Source organism: Engraulis encrasicolus, chromosome 24, assembly GCF_034702125.1.
Source record: "Engraulis encrasicolus isolate BLACKSEA-1 chromosome 24, IST_EnEncr_1.0, whole genome shotgun sequence".
Taxonomy (NCBI): Eukaryota; Metazoa; Chordata; class Actinopteri; order Clupeiformes; family Engraulidae; genus Engraulis; species Engraulis encrasicolus.
Window position 1 is genome coordinate 4,392,564 of NC_085880.1, and position 16,524 is coordinate 4,409,087.

At 48.4% G+C, this 16,524-nt stretch overlaps 1 protein-coding gene across 4 annotated transcripts in view; it reads right to left on the reverse strand.

Moving 5' to 3' along the window:
• lyst (lysosomal trafficking regulator) overlaps nt 1–16,524 on the reverse strand; it is a 171,764-nt gene that overhangs the window by 101,356 nt on the left and 53,884 nt on the right. For 3 of the 4 annotated variants that reach the window (XM_063191578.1, XM_063191579.1, XM_063191580.1), the window contains 5 exons: nt 14,816–15,852; nt 13,352–14,526; nt 10,322–11,450; nt 9,250–9,441; nt 6,004–6,166 (listed from right to left, as the gene is read on the reverse strand). In XM_063191578.1, the coding sequence (XP_063047648.1) occupies nt 6,004–6,166; nt 9,250–9,441; nt 10,322–11,450; nt 13,352–14,526; nt 14,816–15,852 (3,696 nt within the window). The remainder of the gene's footprint in view (nt 1–6,003; nt 6,167–9,249; nt 9,442–10,321; nt 11,451–13,351; nt 14,527–14,815; nt 15,853–16,524) is intronic. The other variant, XM_063191577.1, reaches the window with a different exon arrangement.

Here is a 16,524-nt window from a genome sequence, read left to right on the forward strand (position 1 = left end):
AAAAAAAAAATTTTTTTAAATATATATATATATATTAGGGATGGCACAAACCGCACCGAAAACCGAAACCGTACAATTCACACACATGCCGAACCGAACCGTGCAATCCATCACAAACCGCAATTCATGTACTGCCCAGAAAAATATGTAAAACAGAGATTCTAGGAGTATCTTATCCAGTCTCTCTGATTAAAACATTAGGGTATAAGACCAAATCAGAGGATGACACAATTAAAATCACACCATTTTCACATTATAAGCCTATACAAACCATATGTAGGATATTTAGTGATAAGTCCGATTCTATTAGCCAGTGCTCCATTTATCATGAACTAAAAAAAAAGAACCGTAGAGAACCGAAAACCGTGACCTTGACACCGCGATATGAACCGAACCGTGAATTTTGTGAACCGTACCACCCCTAATATATATAAAAAGGGTGGCTAATACTAATGTAAGGGGGGCTAAAGCAACCCTAAAATAAGGCTAACGTCGACCCTGCGTTAAGCCTTTATGCTGCAAAATGCTGGAACCAGCTTTCTGTTAAATTACAATGGCCCCACGGTGGCATGCTTTAAAAGACATTTTTCACCAAGTTCACATTATGGATTCCCATATGGCAGAACAGATACCAATGCCAAGGTGACTGTAACACATTGCCAAGCAGTAGTCAATTCAAATGCTCACCTCATCCATTACACATTGACACTGACCTCCAGATTTCATTCAGTCCATTGATATTAAGGAGACACATGGAACACAACCAGTGGACACTATATACACTATGCACTATAGTCTTATTAATGCTAACACCGTTCAGAAGCGCAAATATTTAGATATGAAATCATGACAAGTCTGTATAATGGTTTGACCCTGAACTGAAGCTCAGATTTGGACAAGTTCAAGAAGGGCCCATAAGAAGGGCATACAGTATATGCCCTGGACTATTCTACATTTTGTCTGATTAAATTGCTTTGGCCAGGGCAGCCGACAGGGCATACGGGTCAGTTGACCCAGGCCTGGGCAGAGGGGGACCAGAATTGGACCCTTAAAAGGAGCACTATGCAGGAAATGGTCAAAAAAGGTACTGCAACTATGCTGCTCATTGAAACTGGGTTGCCTATTGCCAAATCTGATATTTTCATGAAAGTTTACAAGTAATAAGCTACTATTTTCCAGTATGGCCCACGTATAGTCATTTTTGCAGTGAAAAAATCAAAATGGCAGACCATGGAGAAGATCCCCCTTCTCATGTATGAAAAGTGCAATTTTCTCAGTCATAATGAATACTTACAATTTGATGATGGTGGTGGTGGTGGTGGTGGTAAGTATTCATGAAAAAGGTAACATTAGTGAATGGGTAGCATGAATTCTGGAAATAAACAACTAAAAACATTACACATTGCACCTTTAAATGTACTGTATGTGTTGAGTGGGGAGAGGGGGGCTTTCAGATGACTTTGTCCTGGGCCTAGCCAAAGCAGACACTAAGCTTAGCTTTAGATATGTAATTTATTCACTGTCTGTGGTCCCGAGGGTTCAATTAACTCAACAGCTACCCATCAACACCTTCCCTAAAGCTGGGGCGCGATTAGAATAGAACTTCTTATCAGATCTCCCAGACTCCTCCAATGCACTTCCCTAGTCTAAACAGAAGCGCTCTGGTCACAAAAAATACTGATACCACCTCATTTGTCAGTGAAGTACGCCCATGATTACTATTACAGATAAAATTGTTAGGCTCTAATCACGATGCTTTTCCCAATCATGACGTGCTATTGAATACGGTCTGATTTACAGTTCCTTTTGTCACCAGAGGGGCTGCCGAGATGTGTTCTTCTCATTCTCTGGTCCGACAGTTAACTGCCTCATTTTATCATGGCTGTAGATCAACTGTCATTACATCTCAGCTCCTGAAAAAAAAAGCTTTGTTTTTTTAGACGCACTTGTCATTTCACAGGCGTTTTTCCCTCAAGACCTCGAGGTGTGAAGACAATTCAAGAAAAAAAGACATTCATATGACAGTTTAATCTCCCTGGGGAGTCATCTCATCAGTGATGCAATCAAGGAGAAAGGGGGAGAGAGAGAAACAGAGAGAGAGAGAGAGAGAGAAACAGAGAGAGAGAGAGAGAGAGAGAGAGAGAGAGAGAGAGAGAGAGAGAGAGAAACAGAGAGAGAGAGAGAGAGAGAGAGAGAATGCGAGCGCGAGCGCATGCGAGAGAGAGAGAGAGAGAGAGAGAGAGAGAGAGAGAGAGAGAGAGAGAGAGAGAGAGAGAGAGAGAGGGAGAGAGAGAGGGATTTTCATTTCTTTATCCCCAACCCGCCTACGTCATCTCAGGAAACCAGGGGATACTTTACAAACCCCCATGGCCATATCACTCATACCTCAAAGTGGATTCTCACTCAGTCTATCAGCTGTTTCTGCATGGCAAATTAAGCACACAAAAAACACATCAGCCACAGATCAAAACACCATTATTTACTGCCACTGCACTGTTAGTGGCTTTAAGTTAAGTTAAAATGCGCTATAAAACAGTGACAAACAAACATGAAAACACTAAACAGTGTTCGTGCAATGCCACCCCTATGTACACCAGTGGATAAACAAAAAGTGTAGTACAAGTGAATACAAATAAAATAACCACACGTGAACACTTGTGTTCAGCTTGTTATTCATCTGTGGATAGCCAAACATCCACATACACAGTCGGGCAAGGTGTCTACAGGTTTGAACAAGTGAAAATTAAGACACTTTAAAGACCTTTCAATGCCAATTTCAAAACAACATAAGACCAACTAGGAAGATTGTGTACATGAAAATAAAGCTAAACATTTGACAGGTGCTCATAAAGCCCAAAATCCTTGCAAACGATACAGCAGAGGTTCTGTACATGTGGCTACCGAGCTATTCCCCGAGCTATTCCCCCCCCCCCCCCCCCCCAGACTTTTCAAAGCCTTATTTGACAAAAACGACATACAAGCAACATACAAGCAAAGCCATACGTACTGTGCGTCCACACAGGCTAAAATGGAAGGACTTGCCCTTCAACCATGAGTCATCAGGGAGTGCAGAGCCAGAGCTGCCCTCCTCAGAGCTGCACACATGGCATATGCCCCGGGGCGCGGACCACAGGATATCCAGAATGTGGCGGCCAGGGCGAGTGAGTGTGTGTGTGTGTGTGTGTGTGTGTGTGTGTGTGTGTGTGTGTGTGTGTGTGTGTGTGTGTGTGTGTGTAAAAGAGGCTACGGAGTGGTCTCGCTGTATACATCCGCTTGACTTGACAGCAGAATGCAAGGCCTTGTTTATACCAAGGAGCCAGATGACAGCACTGCAGTGTACATAGCACCAATGCCCCATGGTCGCCCCATACACACATCTGCACCCACACACACACACACAGGCCCACAACATCCACATAAACACATCTTCCTCCCCCCCCACACACACACGCCAAACACACACACACGCCAAACACATACACACACACACACACACACAACTTTCAAACTCCCTATGCAATTGCCAATGACCAAATGCCAAATCGATGAGCACTGCAGCTCTACAAGACACAGGCATGACTTGAAATACTGAGTATGGGCGGCGCACCATAGTCACTTGGAAAGATATACAAAAACCACTTATAAAACAAGTACACATACTATATGAAAGAAAATAGCTGTACAGAAAAAATGCAACCTACAAGAATATAATCTTAAAACAACAATAAAAGCATTCAGTGATTTCACGAAATGCTGGAATACCATGCACACACCACAGGGCCTGTGTGTCAGTGTACTGCAGGGCGCCCCGCACTCTGAGTCAGGAGCACATGGTACTTCCTGCTCCCAGCAGAGCCATGCTACACACACACACACACACACACACACACACACACACACACACACACACACACACACACACACACACACACACACACACACACACACACACACACACACACACACACACACACACACACACACACACACACACACACAGTCCCCACACACACACGCACACTGTAGCTGAGACAGAGGGCCTGTCTCATGGCTCATCTCAACACGATCCAACACACCCCGCCCCTTCACAACAGCACTGCCACGACTTGGGAGTGACTCATCCCCTATGCCTATGTTCGGGTATGTCTACAAGAGATGGCTCGTGTGTGTGTGTTTGTGTGTGTGTGTGTGTGTGTGTGTGTGTGATGTGGAAATGTCAGTGAAATGTGTTCACACAAATGCATGCAATGCATATGCATAAACATTGCTTTTATCTACAGTCTATAATGTATGCATACACCGCATTTCACATCGTTACGCAAATGACATTTTTTGCCGTTTTCCTAAATAATCAATAGAAATGACAGTCGTCATAATTTTCAAGTAATCGGCCATTAGAGTACAATTCAAAAGTTTTTGAATGAACCTTCCAATGATAACGGTATTTTTTTAAATAACAAAATACTTAAAATGCCCAAAATGCTCTGTTCCAAATTATTACGCAAAACAGTTTTGTAGTGTTGTAATACAAATTTCTTTCTTTTTTTCCCATTTACATCAAAACAGTTGGCATTTGGTACCTTCTAAATTACATTTCGATGTTCAAAACTTGGTCATAAGCTGTAACTGGAATGCTGCGTTTAACATTGAAGTCAATGGCAGGGCATTGCATGGGAGTTATGGAAGCCTAGATATCCTTGATGCTTTGCTCTCAGCTGTTTTCGTTTGTTTGGTCTGGTGACCCACACTTCACTCTTCAATATACCCGTAGATTTCCATGCCACGTGTAGGTGCTTTGGAGGTGATGACATTCTAACTCACCAGACATAGCATCCCATTCATTTTCAATGGGGTTTTATGTCTGGTGCGTTAGAATGTCATCACCTCAAAAGCACCTAAACGTGGCATGGAAATCTACGGGTATATTGAAGAGTGAAGTGTGGGTCACCAGACCAAACAAACAAAAACAGCTGAGAGCAAAGCATCAAGGATATCTGGGCTTCCATAACTCCCATGCAATGCCCTACCATTGACTTCAATGTTAATCGCAGCATTCCAGTTACTAAGACAAAGAGCTTATCACCAAGTATTGAACATTGAAATGTAATTTAGAAGGTACCAAATTCCAACTGTTTTGAGGTAAATGGGAAAAAAAGAAAGAAATTTGGATTACAACACTACAAAACTATTTTGCGTAATAATGTGGAACAGAGCATTTAAAGTTTTTTATTATTTAAAAAAATACCGTTATCATTGGAAGGTTCATTCAAAAACTTTTAAATTGTACTCTAATGGCTGATGACTTGAAAATTATGACGACTGTCATTTGTATTGATTATTTGGGGAAACAGCGAAAAATGTCATTTGCATAATAATGTGGAATGCGGTGTACAAATTTGCAAACATGTGTGTACTGTACATGCATACATTTCTACGTAGTATAAGCATTGAATGTAGTGTACCGTACATGTATGGTATGTAATATCCATACGAAGAGGCATATGGATTGTGAGATTGTACCGTGCACATGCGTTTATACATGTAGGCCTGTGTGTGTATGTGTGTGTGTGTGTGTGTGTGTGTGTGTGTGTGTGTGTGTGTGTGTGTGTGTGTGTGTGTGTGTGTGTGTGTGTGTGTGTGTGTGTGTGTGTGTGTGTGCGTGCGCGCGCGCGTGTGGGTGTGTGTGCACTGTATGTGTGTGTGTGTGTGTGTGTGTGTGTGTGTGTGTGTGTGTGTGTGTGTGTGTGTGTGCGTGTGTGTGTGTGTGTGTGTGTGTGCGTGTGCGTGTGCACTGTGTGTGTGTGTGTGTGTGTGTGTGTGTGTGTGTGTGTGTGTGTGTGTGTGTGTGTGCACTGTATGTGTGTGTGTGTGTGTGCACTGTATGTGTGTGTGTGTGTGTGTGCACTGTATGTGTGTGTGTGTGTGTGTGTGCACTGTATGTGTGTGTGTGTGTGCGTGTGCGTGTGTGTGCGCGTGTGTGTATGTGTGTGTGTGTGTCTCTACCTTCGTCCTGCTGAGCCGAGTCCTCTGGGTTGCTCTCGCTGTCGGCCTCGTACCCCTCCTCCTCTCCAGGCCCTGCTCGCCGCGGCCCGCTCGCCAACGACTCGTCTGCCTCCTCCGAGAGATCTCCCGCCAGCGTGGGCACCTCCGCCGCAGCCTGGGCCTTCTGAGGAGCAGAGGGGAGAAGAGGAGAAAATGACCATGAGATAAAAGTGACCAAACAAACAGCAAGAAAAGAGGCGTTTTAAGCGGGAACAAGGCGGACGGGGGTTGCAGGAGAAGGTTGCAGGAGAAAACGACCATATCCGATATAAGCAGGGAACAAGACACAACAAGGTTTAATTAGAAAAATGGAAATGAAAGACATGGCAGGGGTTAGTAAAAAAAGGAAGGTATGTACACAAGCTACAGTAAGTCAAGGTGCAGGCCGTAAACGCCATAACCCTGTCAGAGAAAAAAAAAACTTGTGCCATGAACTAAAAAAGGCATTTCAAGTGCATGGCTCTTTTTTTGTTGACTGGACCGTAAAAGATTAATAACAAAATGTGAAGTAAGATTACAATAAGATAAAACGACACTCACACTCACAACCCCGTTATCTGAATGACAAAAACAGGTAGCATATCCAATCAGACACCTGAACCTCCCTTTCAAAAATTCTCAAAACCAACAAAAAAAAATGCTTAGTTCATGTCCAATATAACAGCCTCCTCTCACACCGTTTGCTTAATGGACTAAAAGTGGAGGCTTTTTCTGTGGGCGAGCAAGTAGAGAGGGATTATTCCTTCTTACCCCCCTCGCCACCACCCACTCAAGTCTGGCAGGAATTTTTATCCAGGAAAGGAACAAAAAAAAAAGAAAAAAGCCTTGTCCGGTCTGAGGTGGCAGGTCACAAATCCGTCCCGTCCAGAGAGTGACACCGCAAAAAGAGCAACAACTTCAGAGTTCTCAAAACACCTATCGATATTTTTTTCCCTTTCAAAAGGCGATGGCAAAAGTCATAAGCAGCATTAGTGTAACAGTAACCAGCTAAAAAAAAAGAGAAGATGATGTCTGGTCATAAGATTCCACCAGCTGACCAATGGAACATAAACACACAACCACGTTCCCCTGAGGACTTCAATCACTTGCCCTCTCTCTCTCTCTCTCTTTCCCTCTCTCTCTCTCTATCCCTCCCTCCACCCAACCAGTCTCCTCCCCCGCTCTCTGCCTCTCTAACCCTCCCACTCCCTCTGCCTCTCTCCACCCCAGATCCTTTTCCCTCCTTCTCCTCTTTTAAACTCTCCTCCCCTTCTGCCCTCCCTTCACATCTCTCTCGACTTCTCCATCTTACTCTGAAGAAAAGTATGTGGGGTTTTTTTTTGGACAAACTTTTTTTACTCCTCTCCTCTCCACTCCACTCCATTTTACATCATCCTTCACCATCCCTCCCTCTCCTCCCTCATTTCCCATCCCAAAGTCTCTCCTCACCACCTCAATGACCCCTGGCTATCTGGCCTCCTCCATGACCACATCCCCTCCCTCCCTCCCCACTGTGCACGCCGTCTCTGACTCTTCAACCCTCTATTCCATCACTCACTATTACCCTCTCGCCATCCCATCATCCTTCACTCTCTCTCAGTCCTTTTTTTCTCCCTCTCTCATGCACTTTTTTCTCCCCATGTTTATATGGCATTTGTACTGCCCTCCTTACCTGTCTCTACTACAGCAATAACACACATGCACCAACAAAACACGCACTACTAACAAACATGCTCTACAAACAAATAAGGCACCACTAACACACATACAACACTAACTCGCGCGCGCACACACACGCGCACGCAGAGTTTATCCATTTATCTTCAGCTGGAGTTAATGGTGCTACACAGCACTGAGTGCTGAGGGTCTGTAACAAATCATGACAGGTCAGGGAGGGAAAGAGGGAGGCAGGAGCAGAGAGGAAGGGAGAGAGGCAAGGAGGGCAAGTTCTCTCCGACCGAGCCCTGTGAACCACCCAGACTACACCAGCCCAGCTCAGCCCAGCCCAGCTCAGCCCAGCCTAAATAGAGGAGTACCCTTCTCTACCAGGCACCGCCAAGCTTCGCTACAGGCCTTTCTACATGTTGTTCTTCCATCCCTGTAAACCAGAGGCCCAAAATTAAGCTGCAGCCAACCCAGATTTGGGCTTCCTTCGCCACGCAAGCCATCCCGTGCCATCCCTTTGAAGTGGGGATTACTGCACTGTAAATGCTACCTTCCATATGCCCACTTCTTTACTACTCTGTAGAAAGACAGAGAGGGAGAGAGAGATCCTTTTACATTGCATTACATTTAGTAGACGCATTTAGTTGACCTAAGGGACTTACAAGCGACCCCTTTTATCTGAGGGGTGATTATAGATTGTAGACCACACAATGTAATGCTACAGTTATTGCTGCTTCTGTCTGTCTGTCTGTCTGTGACAGTGAAAGTAATGCTTTTCATACATTTTTTTTTCAAAATCAGTAAATCACTTCAAAAGTCAAAGCTATGCTGAATATCCTTTTCTCCTTTTAAGGCCATCACATCGTCCCACACACACCCTACTGGCAGTGTTGTGAAATTCAAGTAAAAAGTCATGCTCAATCTAGAGTTCAAGGCACAGTTGGACTTACGGAGCGCAGAGCTTTTACATAAACACTGAAATCCACGGCTAACAAGCTTAAGTAGCCGTGAGATGATGACACAAACAGAGAAATATGCACACGCACACGCACGCGCACGCACGCACGCGCACGCACGCACGCGCGCACGCACACACACGCACAAAACAGTAAACAATAGCAGGAACACACACACACATGCATTCAAACGTTCACACAAAACATAAAGTAGCTGTAATCTCGCACTGCATGATCTTTACAGTAGGTGGCAAATGATCAACACTGTTTCTTTATGTTTTCAAAAGAGGAAACTATGGTTTCAGATGTAAATGAAGCTGACGAGCACAAAAGACAAACATCAGCCATAAGCTGCAAGGTTTTGTTTTGAGTCAGATTTTTGAAAAGTCAGCATTTCTTGCCAAATACTGAGAGAAGAATTGGCGCCTCGGTATTGAAGCTGAACGGTCATTGCCTCCAAAACTCTCTCCATCCAGTTTTAGATTACAAACTGAACATGTCTTCTCTATATTGGAAGGCATATAGAACACAATAGCTTTTTTTGCTCAACCACGAGTAAAGAAAAGAAACAAACAAGCAACACAAAGTTTCAATAAAATCTGTTTACATTTGTCTTCCTCCACTCGTGACTCACTCGCTCTGGCTTGTCCTCGGGGGCGTCGGGGCCGGAGTGGCCCACCTGGGCCAGCGAGACGCGGAGCAGCGCGTCAAACAGCGGGACGGCCAGGTCGGAGGCCACCACGCCGGAACGAGACAGCTGATCGCGCACCTCGCACAGGGTCTCCTCCACCGACTGCAGCTGCAGGGGGGAGAAAAAAACAATGGAGAGAGAGTGAGAGATTGAGAGAAAGGAGAGAAGAAGAGAGGGAAGGACAGAGAAAGACGGAGACGGATTGAGAGAGAGAGAAAGGCAGAGAGAGTAAACCACCAGGCTTGAGAGGATGTAGAATCAGAGTTGGAAGGAGGAAATATGACCAGCTTTGGTTGCTGAATAATGAAACGCTGGGCCGTCTCCTCATGAGGACTCCTGATAGCACATGCACAAGAGCAGCAACACCTCCAGTAACCAGGAGCTTAGCAATATGACAACATACGTGTATAGTCAGTACATCAACTTTGTGTAAAAAAAACCCCCAACAAATTATATACCTGAAATAAGTATTATATATTACAATATCAAATATATAACTAGGGTAGCAATAAAATGGGACTAACACAATTTGAGTTGTTAGAAGACCAACAGGTGGTAGCACAGTGATGAGTGACTTGTATAATAGAATAGAATTTTATGGTCACTATTCACATATACAATTTACACTGTACACACATTCACACAGAGATCTAAAGCAGGGGTGGGGAACCTTTTTCATTCGAGGGGCTACTTCAAATTCCTACAAGGGTCATAAAAGTCCTCCAAGGGCCGTACTATGAACACAAATCAGGATTTCCCCATGCAAGTTAGGCCTATATTGAAGGTAGACACCTTTAAAACAGTCCCCACCTTCTCTAGGTCCCCTGAATATAACTTAATTGCATTGGAAATGTAATTTCTAAGATTCCTTTACAAAATATGTCATATTTCATGTGAAGTTGCATAACATTAAAATTATATCGAGGGCCGGATGAAACGGCCCTCGAGACAAAGGTTCCCCACCCCTGATCTAAAGCATTGGCTTTACCTGTAAAGAGAGGTCTGGTTCCATCTTCTGCAGGGCCGAGGTGGCGCTGTGTAGGCAGATGGCCAACAGGGCCTCCAGGAGCCGGATGCTCTGCAGGGGCCACTCCTCCTCCAGCCTGCGGGTCGGGTCCCTGGTGGTGGTAGTGGTGGTGCTGGTGGTAGTGGTGGTTCCCCGGCTCCCCTCAGCCTGAGTGCCAGCTGGGGTAGCCTCTGAGGAAAGGCCATCTGCGGGACCCAGATCAGCCTGCCCCGGAGTGGAGGAGCTCGGTGCATGGAGGTTGTTGTTGTTATTATTTGGTGCTGGGGAGGAGCCAGGAGGATGCGACGGGCTGGCCTTCCCTTTGGCGGCGTCGCGCTTCTTCTTGGGCTTGCCGTCTTTGGTCTTGTTGCAGGTGGTCAGCTTCTGGATGACCATGGTCATGAGGCGCGAGCTGACCTCCAGGCCGCCCAGCCGGAAGAACTGCCGCTGGAAGGCGGGGCTGGCCAGGTAGACCCAGCGGCACACGGACCAGACGTCGGCGGCCCGCCGCACCTGCTCCTTGGAGGGCAACGCCACGCTGTCGGGGGACAGGGAGGGCAGCCGGCTGCCCAGGGGCTCGCTGGCCGTGCTGTCGTAACCCGACGTGTCCTCCGAGTCGTTGGCCGAGTCCCGGTCCGAGTCAGCCTCCTTGCTGACACACAGGAACGCCACGCACAGGAAGAGGTTGATGGCGTTGAGCTGCACTTCGCCCTTGTGACGTCCCGCTCCTCCCAGCCCTCCTCCTCCTCCTCCTCCTCCTCCTCCTCCGACACCGCTGCTAGCGCTCCTTTTGTTGCGGTGAGGGTACGCCTCTCTCAGGCCTTCGTAGAACTTGCTGAAGCTCTGGGGAGCGTCTCCAGTTCCGCCGGCGGTTCCCAGAGCGTCCCGGGAGGCCAGGTCGTCCACCAGGCCCAGCACGGCGTCCCGCTCCAGAGCCTCGGCTCTCTCCAGCTCTTGCTGGGCGGCGTCGGCCTGGCTGGGCTGCTCCCAGCTGCTCAGGATGAGGGTCTCGAACACCTTGAGGGCCCAGGAGCGCGTGGCGTCCAGGTAGACCAGCTCCGTCACCTGGTTCAGGCCGTTGCAGCTCAGGAACAGATCTCGCACCACTCGGCTGGAGAAGACAATATTATATCATAAATAAATCGACCAGAAATCAAGTCAAAAATACTAAGTTAACAGGTCCTCCAGGCTCTTCTTTCCATGATCTGCAACTGTATAAAATCTTTTCATGCAAATCTGTCTGACACGTGTGAGCATTATTAAAATGTCAAAACAACCACATCGAACCTTAACTTTAACCAGGCTAACCAATTGTTGGTTGCCATTGTTTTTTGTTTTCATGCTATGAAAATGGACATGAATAAGTTTCACAGGAATTGACTGACATTTGAGCACAATCCTATCAAAGTATCATCAGGTGGCATCCATTTCACTACAACTCTGTTTAAAAAAAAAGTTAATTCCACAGTACTTTGCACAGTATTTGAATATCAAAAGCATCAGTGTTCCTTTCACTTGCTCAGAAGTCACTTTACAAAGACAAATTATGGAAATGCCGAGAATACTAAATAACCAAACTCTGAGAGAGCAGAGGGGAGAGCAGGTGGCATAAATCAGCCCAGAGAAGTGACGATGACGCAGGCCAGCAGCCCTCTCTCTCAAGTGTGGAGTGCACTGAGTCAATTTCTTTCCCCCCAGATTGGCCACTGTGAAGACAGACTGCCCACCTCTTAATTGCAACCCTGCGGTAACTGCATGGCCACCCTTTAAATCAGGCACATAAACAAATCCGCTGGCTTTTCAAGAGCCAACCGGCTGGCAACGTCGCTGTGTTTAAGAGACGACAAAGGATATAAAGTGACGGACGGGTGATTAAACCGGGAGGAGGATGAGGGGGCGAGGGGGGTATGTTGTGTCATGGCGGCCCCCTCTGGTGAGTACATTAGTGGAACGCGTCGTCTTTTGCGGCGTGGCGTGAAAACCATTAACCAAATAAATCACACTGCGAGGGGTCGCGGATGAGTGCACTTAAGACGCTACAAACGAATCCATGCCACGAGGAAAAATTGAAATTGGATTTTGATGCCATTGTTGTTTTTCCTCCCCTTTCGAAACAGCGGCGAATCAACAGCAGGAAGCCCGGGGAGCGATGGATACTTGAGGTCATTGTGAATCACCGCCGGTCGTGAGTTTTTAAAAGTCAGCCAGACATGCATGAGAGGAATTCAATGAGGGAAACCCTCAAAGGCTGCCAACGTTTAAGAAATATGGACGACGCCCAACAAGGACCTTGGGTCATAGGACATGCTGTGTGCATAGAGCAAATATAATACACGGTCAGCTAAAAATGCAATGATCTGACAGTGTAATTTTATGACTACCTTTAATGAGAACTGTAAGTATTCATTTCTCTTTTTTATTTGCCAAGAACTTTTAAAGTAATTGCTATTCAGCGGTCACCGCAGTGTGCCTTCATTAAAATGATAAATTGCGGCGATGTGACACTGTTACATCACTAAGCTCTTAAACCCTGAACCTAATTAACCTTCAGAGAATTATGCAATCTAGCATGTGACAAGGCAGGCTAATAAGACTGAGGTTTCGCTCAATACTTGGGCAAGGTTCAAAAGGCCCATATTAAATAGATTCGATGCGCAAGATATCTCTTCTTTTCTTCAACCTTGCCAAGTGAAAATATGATACACCCATAGCTATTGTACATCGCCGTAGTGAGTGATAGGTGCGTGTTGCGCAGGTCCATTAAGAAAATTAGTTCAAAATGCCACATCAATATGAAGTTACTTTGGACACTCTTAAATGCATACAGAAATGTCAAGGCTTATAAAATCTTGATAATACACACCCACATTGCACAATAGCATGGGATATAACCAACCCTCTAACCATGACATCAGGAAAGCTGAGAATGTCAATGGCTTTATACGCTTCACAAACTCTCTATTTAAATCAACTAGAAGGTAAGTACTGGCAACACGACCCATGTTGTCTCACCTGGTCTTGAGCAGGGTGGGCAGGGTCTGCAGGTAGACGAGCAGCACCTCCACGGGCAGGCAGTGCGTGTGGTAGGTGCAGGCCTGCGAGCAGGTGGTGGACACCCCCAGCTGCTGGGCGTGGTGGGCCAGCTCCACCCCCCTCTGCAGCACGGGGCTGAAGATGTGCGAGTACAGCTGCCACTGCACCACCGCGTTGCCCCGCAGCGTCAGCTGGCACACGTGGGCGGCGATCTGCTGGCTGAGCTGCCAGTCGTCCCCGAACACCAGCTCCTGGTAGGCCTTGAGCGCGTCCCACTTCCACAGCATGTCCTCGGCCGCGCCGCTGGGCAGGATGCCCTTGGAGCGGTACGACAGGTTGGGCGAGGTGGTGGCGGCGGACGACGACAAGGCGGCGCCCGCCGAGCTCTCGCTGCCGGCCGGGCAGCCGTGCAGGGTCTCCTCCAGCCCCGGCAGCTGGCTGGAGTCCAGCGTGCAGACGTTGCAGGAGGCCAGCTTGGCCTTCTCGGACGGGTGGCTGCCGCCCAGCTGCTCCAGCACCAGCCGGCTGAGCACGGCCAGCACGTGGGACTGGTAGCTGCGCAGGCCCGGGGCGCGGAACACCCGCAGCAGGGGCTCCACCACCGAGCGCGGGTCCATGCAGCAGCAGATGCCCACGGCCTGGACGCCGGCCAGCACCTGCAAGACGGTGGAGCCCGTGGGCGACAGGCGCTGCAGCAGCCGCAGGCACTGGTGGGCGCAGGCGGCCAGGCAGCAGCAGCGCTCCGGGTAGCGCACCTCCCCCTCGGCGCCCTCCTCCTCGAAGGGGTTGCGGCAGGCGGCCTGCTTGAAGGCGGACACGGGCAGGCCGGTGAGGTCGCGGTGGTGGTGCAGGAAGTGGGAGTACTCGCAGCGGCGGTGGCGGCGCCGGGCGCACACCGTCTGGTGCAGCTGCTCCGACTTGGCCTTCTTGACGGCGCTGATGATCTTCAGCAGGCTGGCCACGAGGCCGCGCAGGCGCTCTGACGCCTCGCCGCCCACCTCCGTGTCGCGGGCCGCTCCCAGGCTCTCCAGCCTGAGGGCCGTGGCCTCGAACAGGTCCAGGCCGCGGTGCTGCACAAACTCGTGGACCAGCTCCAGGGCCTGGCTGAAGAAGAAGGGGTTGGGAGCCGAGGCTTGAAGGCAGCTCAGCAGCACCTAAATAAAACAAAATCGAAACATCCAAGGTCACTAAACATCAACATCAAAACAATATTAAAAAGAAAAAAAAGGGCAGGGGAGTACTCTGACGCCTGTGCCATATGTATGCAGATTGCCTACGGAGGCATAGCTTTGACTTCAGACTGAGTCAGTTCCGAACTCCACCACATCTCTCTGTCCATCTCCCACTCACTTTCCAGTCAGTATTATATACTTCACTAGAATAAAAGCCCAAAAATCAAAAAAGCAACACTATAAAACACACAAAAAAATGAAAGGCAGGCACCTGTAGCACCCCCTCCAGCAGCTCGGGCAGCAGCAGCGCCCGGTGGCGATAGCGGGAGAAGGAGAAGTCCTCCTGGACCTCCTGCAGGGTCTTCTTGGGCCGCGGTGCGAAGGGGTCGGCCTGCCGCTCCAGGCAGCCGCGGATCTTGAGGGTGGCGCGCAGCAGGTCCGTCAGGCTGCGCCGCAGGTTGTCGGGCAGCGCCTCGCTCTGGCCCACGTCCACGAACATCAGGTGCAGGATGGTGCGCAGCAGCATGCGCTGCACCAGGGCGATGGGCTCCTCCGTCCAGCCTCCCGCCAGCTCGTCGATGCCGCCGCTACCGCCGCCTACTCCCCCGCCTCCCCCTCCACCACCACTTCCTCCACCGGGGCCGCAGCAGTCTCCGAACTCGGTGAGGATCTCGGTGAGCGTGGGCACCACCACCACCGCCAGGCCCGGGTTGTGGTTGATGGTCATGTCGAACTTGCACACCTTCTCCAGCAGGGAGAGCAGGACGTGGCACAGGTCGAAAGGAGAGTTCTCCATGCGGTTGAAGATGGAGAGTGCCGTAGGGTCTGTGAAGGGCTCGTTGTCCACCTGCCCCTGGGGCCCCCCGAAGAGCCTGGCGTGGGGCAGCCCCGACTGGGTGCGTTCCAGCGTGTTCATGTTGTCGTTGTTGAGGTTGCGCTGTTGAGGCTGGGGCGCGCCGGTCGCCTGCTGGATGGGCGGGAGCGTGGCCGCCGTGTCGGACTGGTGGTGCTGGCAGCTCACCCGCAGGGTGGCGCCGTGCGAGCGGCGGTGCTTGGAGCCGGGGGCGGCGACCTTGTCGTCCGAGTTTCCCGCTTCCGAGTCCGAGGTGGAGAGCTGGGACTTGCGCGCATCCCTCACCGAGTAGCGCTGGGCGGTCCGTCGTGAGCGGCGCGACTTCCAACTCCCCGACAGGCGCTTGGAGCAGGAGTTCTGGACATCGGTGCCGGACTTCTCCTGGCCCGCCTTCGGAGGGACCGTCCTGCCCTCCCGACTAAGGAACACCTCCAGCAGAGAAGGCAGGGTGAAATCTGACAAAACAGAAAGACAAAACATTTTAAATAGTAGGGCTGGGAATCGATCTAAATTTCCTGGATCGATTCGATTCCGATCCAGAAGGTCCCATTTATGCATAAAATTCTAAGACCGGCTATAAAAACCTAAATATCTCAACCTTTGATACCCACACAAACATGAAATACCTTGGTATGAGAGAAAGAAGTGGTAAGCTTGGTATGAGAGAGAAAGGTGGGAAAACACTGGCACTATTTACTTGAACAGGCTGTGTGTATTTGTGCATGTAGTCATCATGAATGTGGAAGAAAGCTACAGGATGTGGTTGAGAAAATAGCACCTATAATCATCGGTAATAAATCGATCCACAAAGTTGTGAATCGATATCACACTTTTCGAACGTGAATCGATATTGGATCGCAATTCGATCTTTTGAACCCAGTCCTATTAATAGATAATAATATGTTTACCTATTTTATGATTTTTATGTAAATTGATTCTTTGAAAGAGACCTCTTCAACAGACCTCTTCGCATCAAATGTATTCCCTCTTGAACTAAACTACAAACCGTGCATATCACAAAGTAATAATATATATTTTAAAACAGCTGTACAACCCATGTCTCATCACAGACAATGTTTGTATTATTTAACTATTTTTTAGGAGAACAGTCCTCACAGCAGGCCATA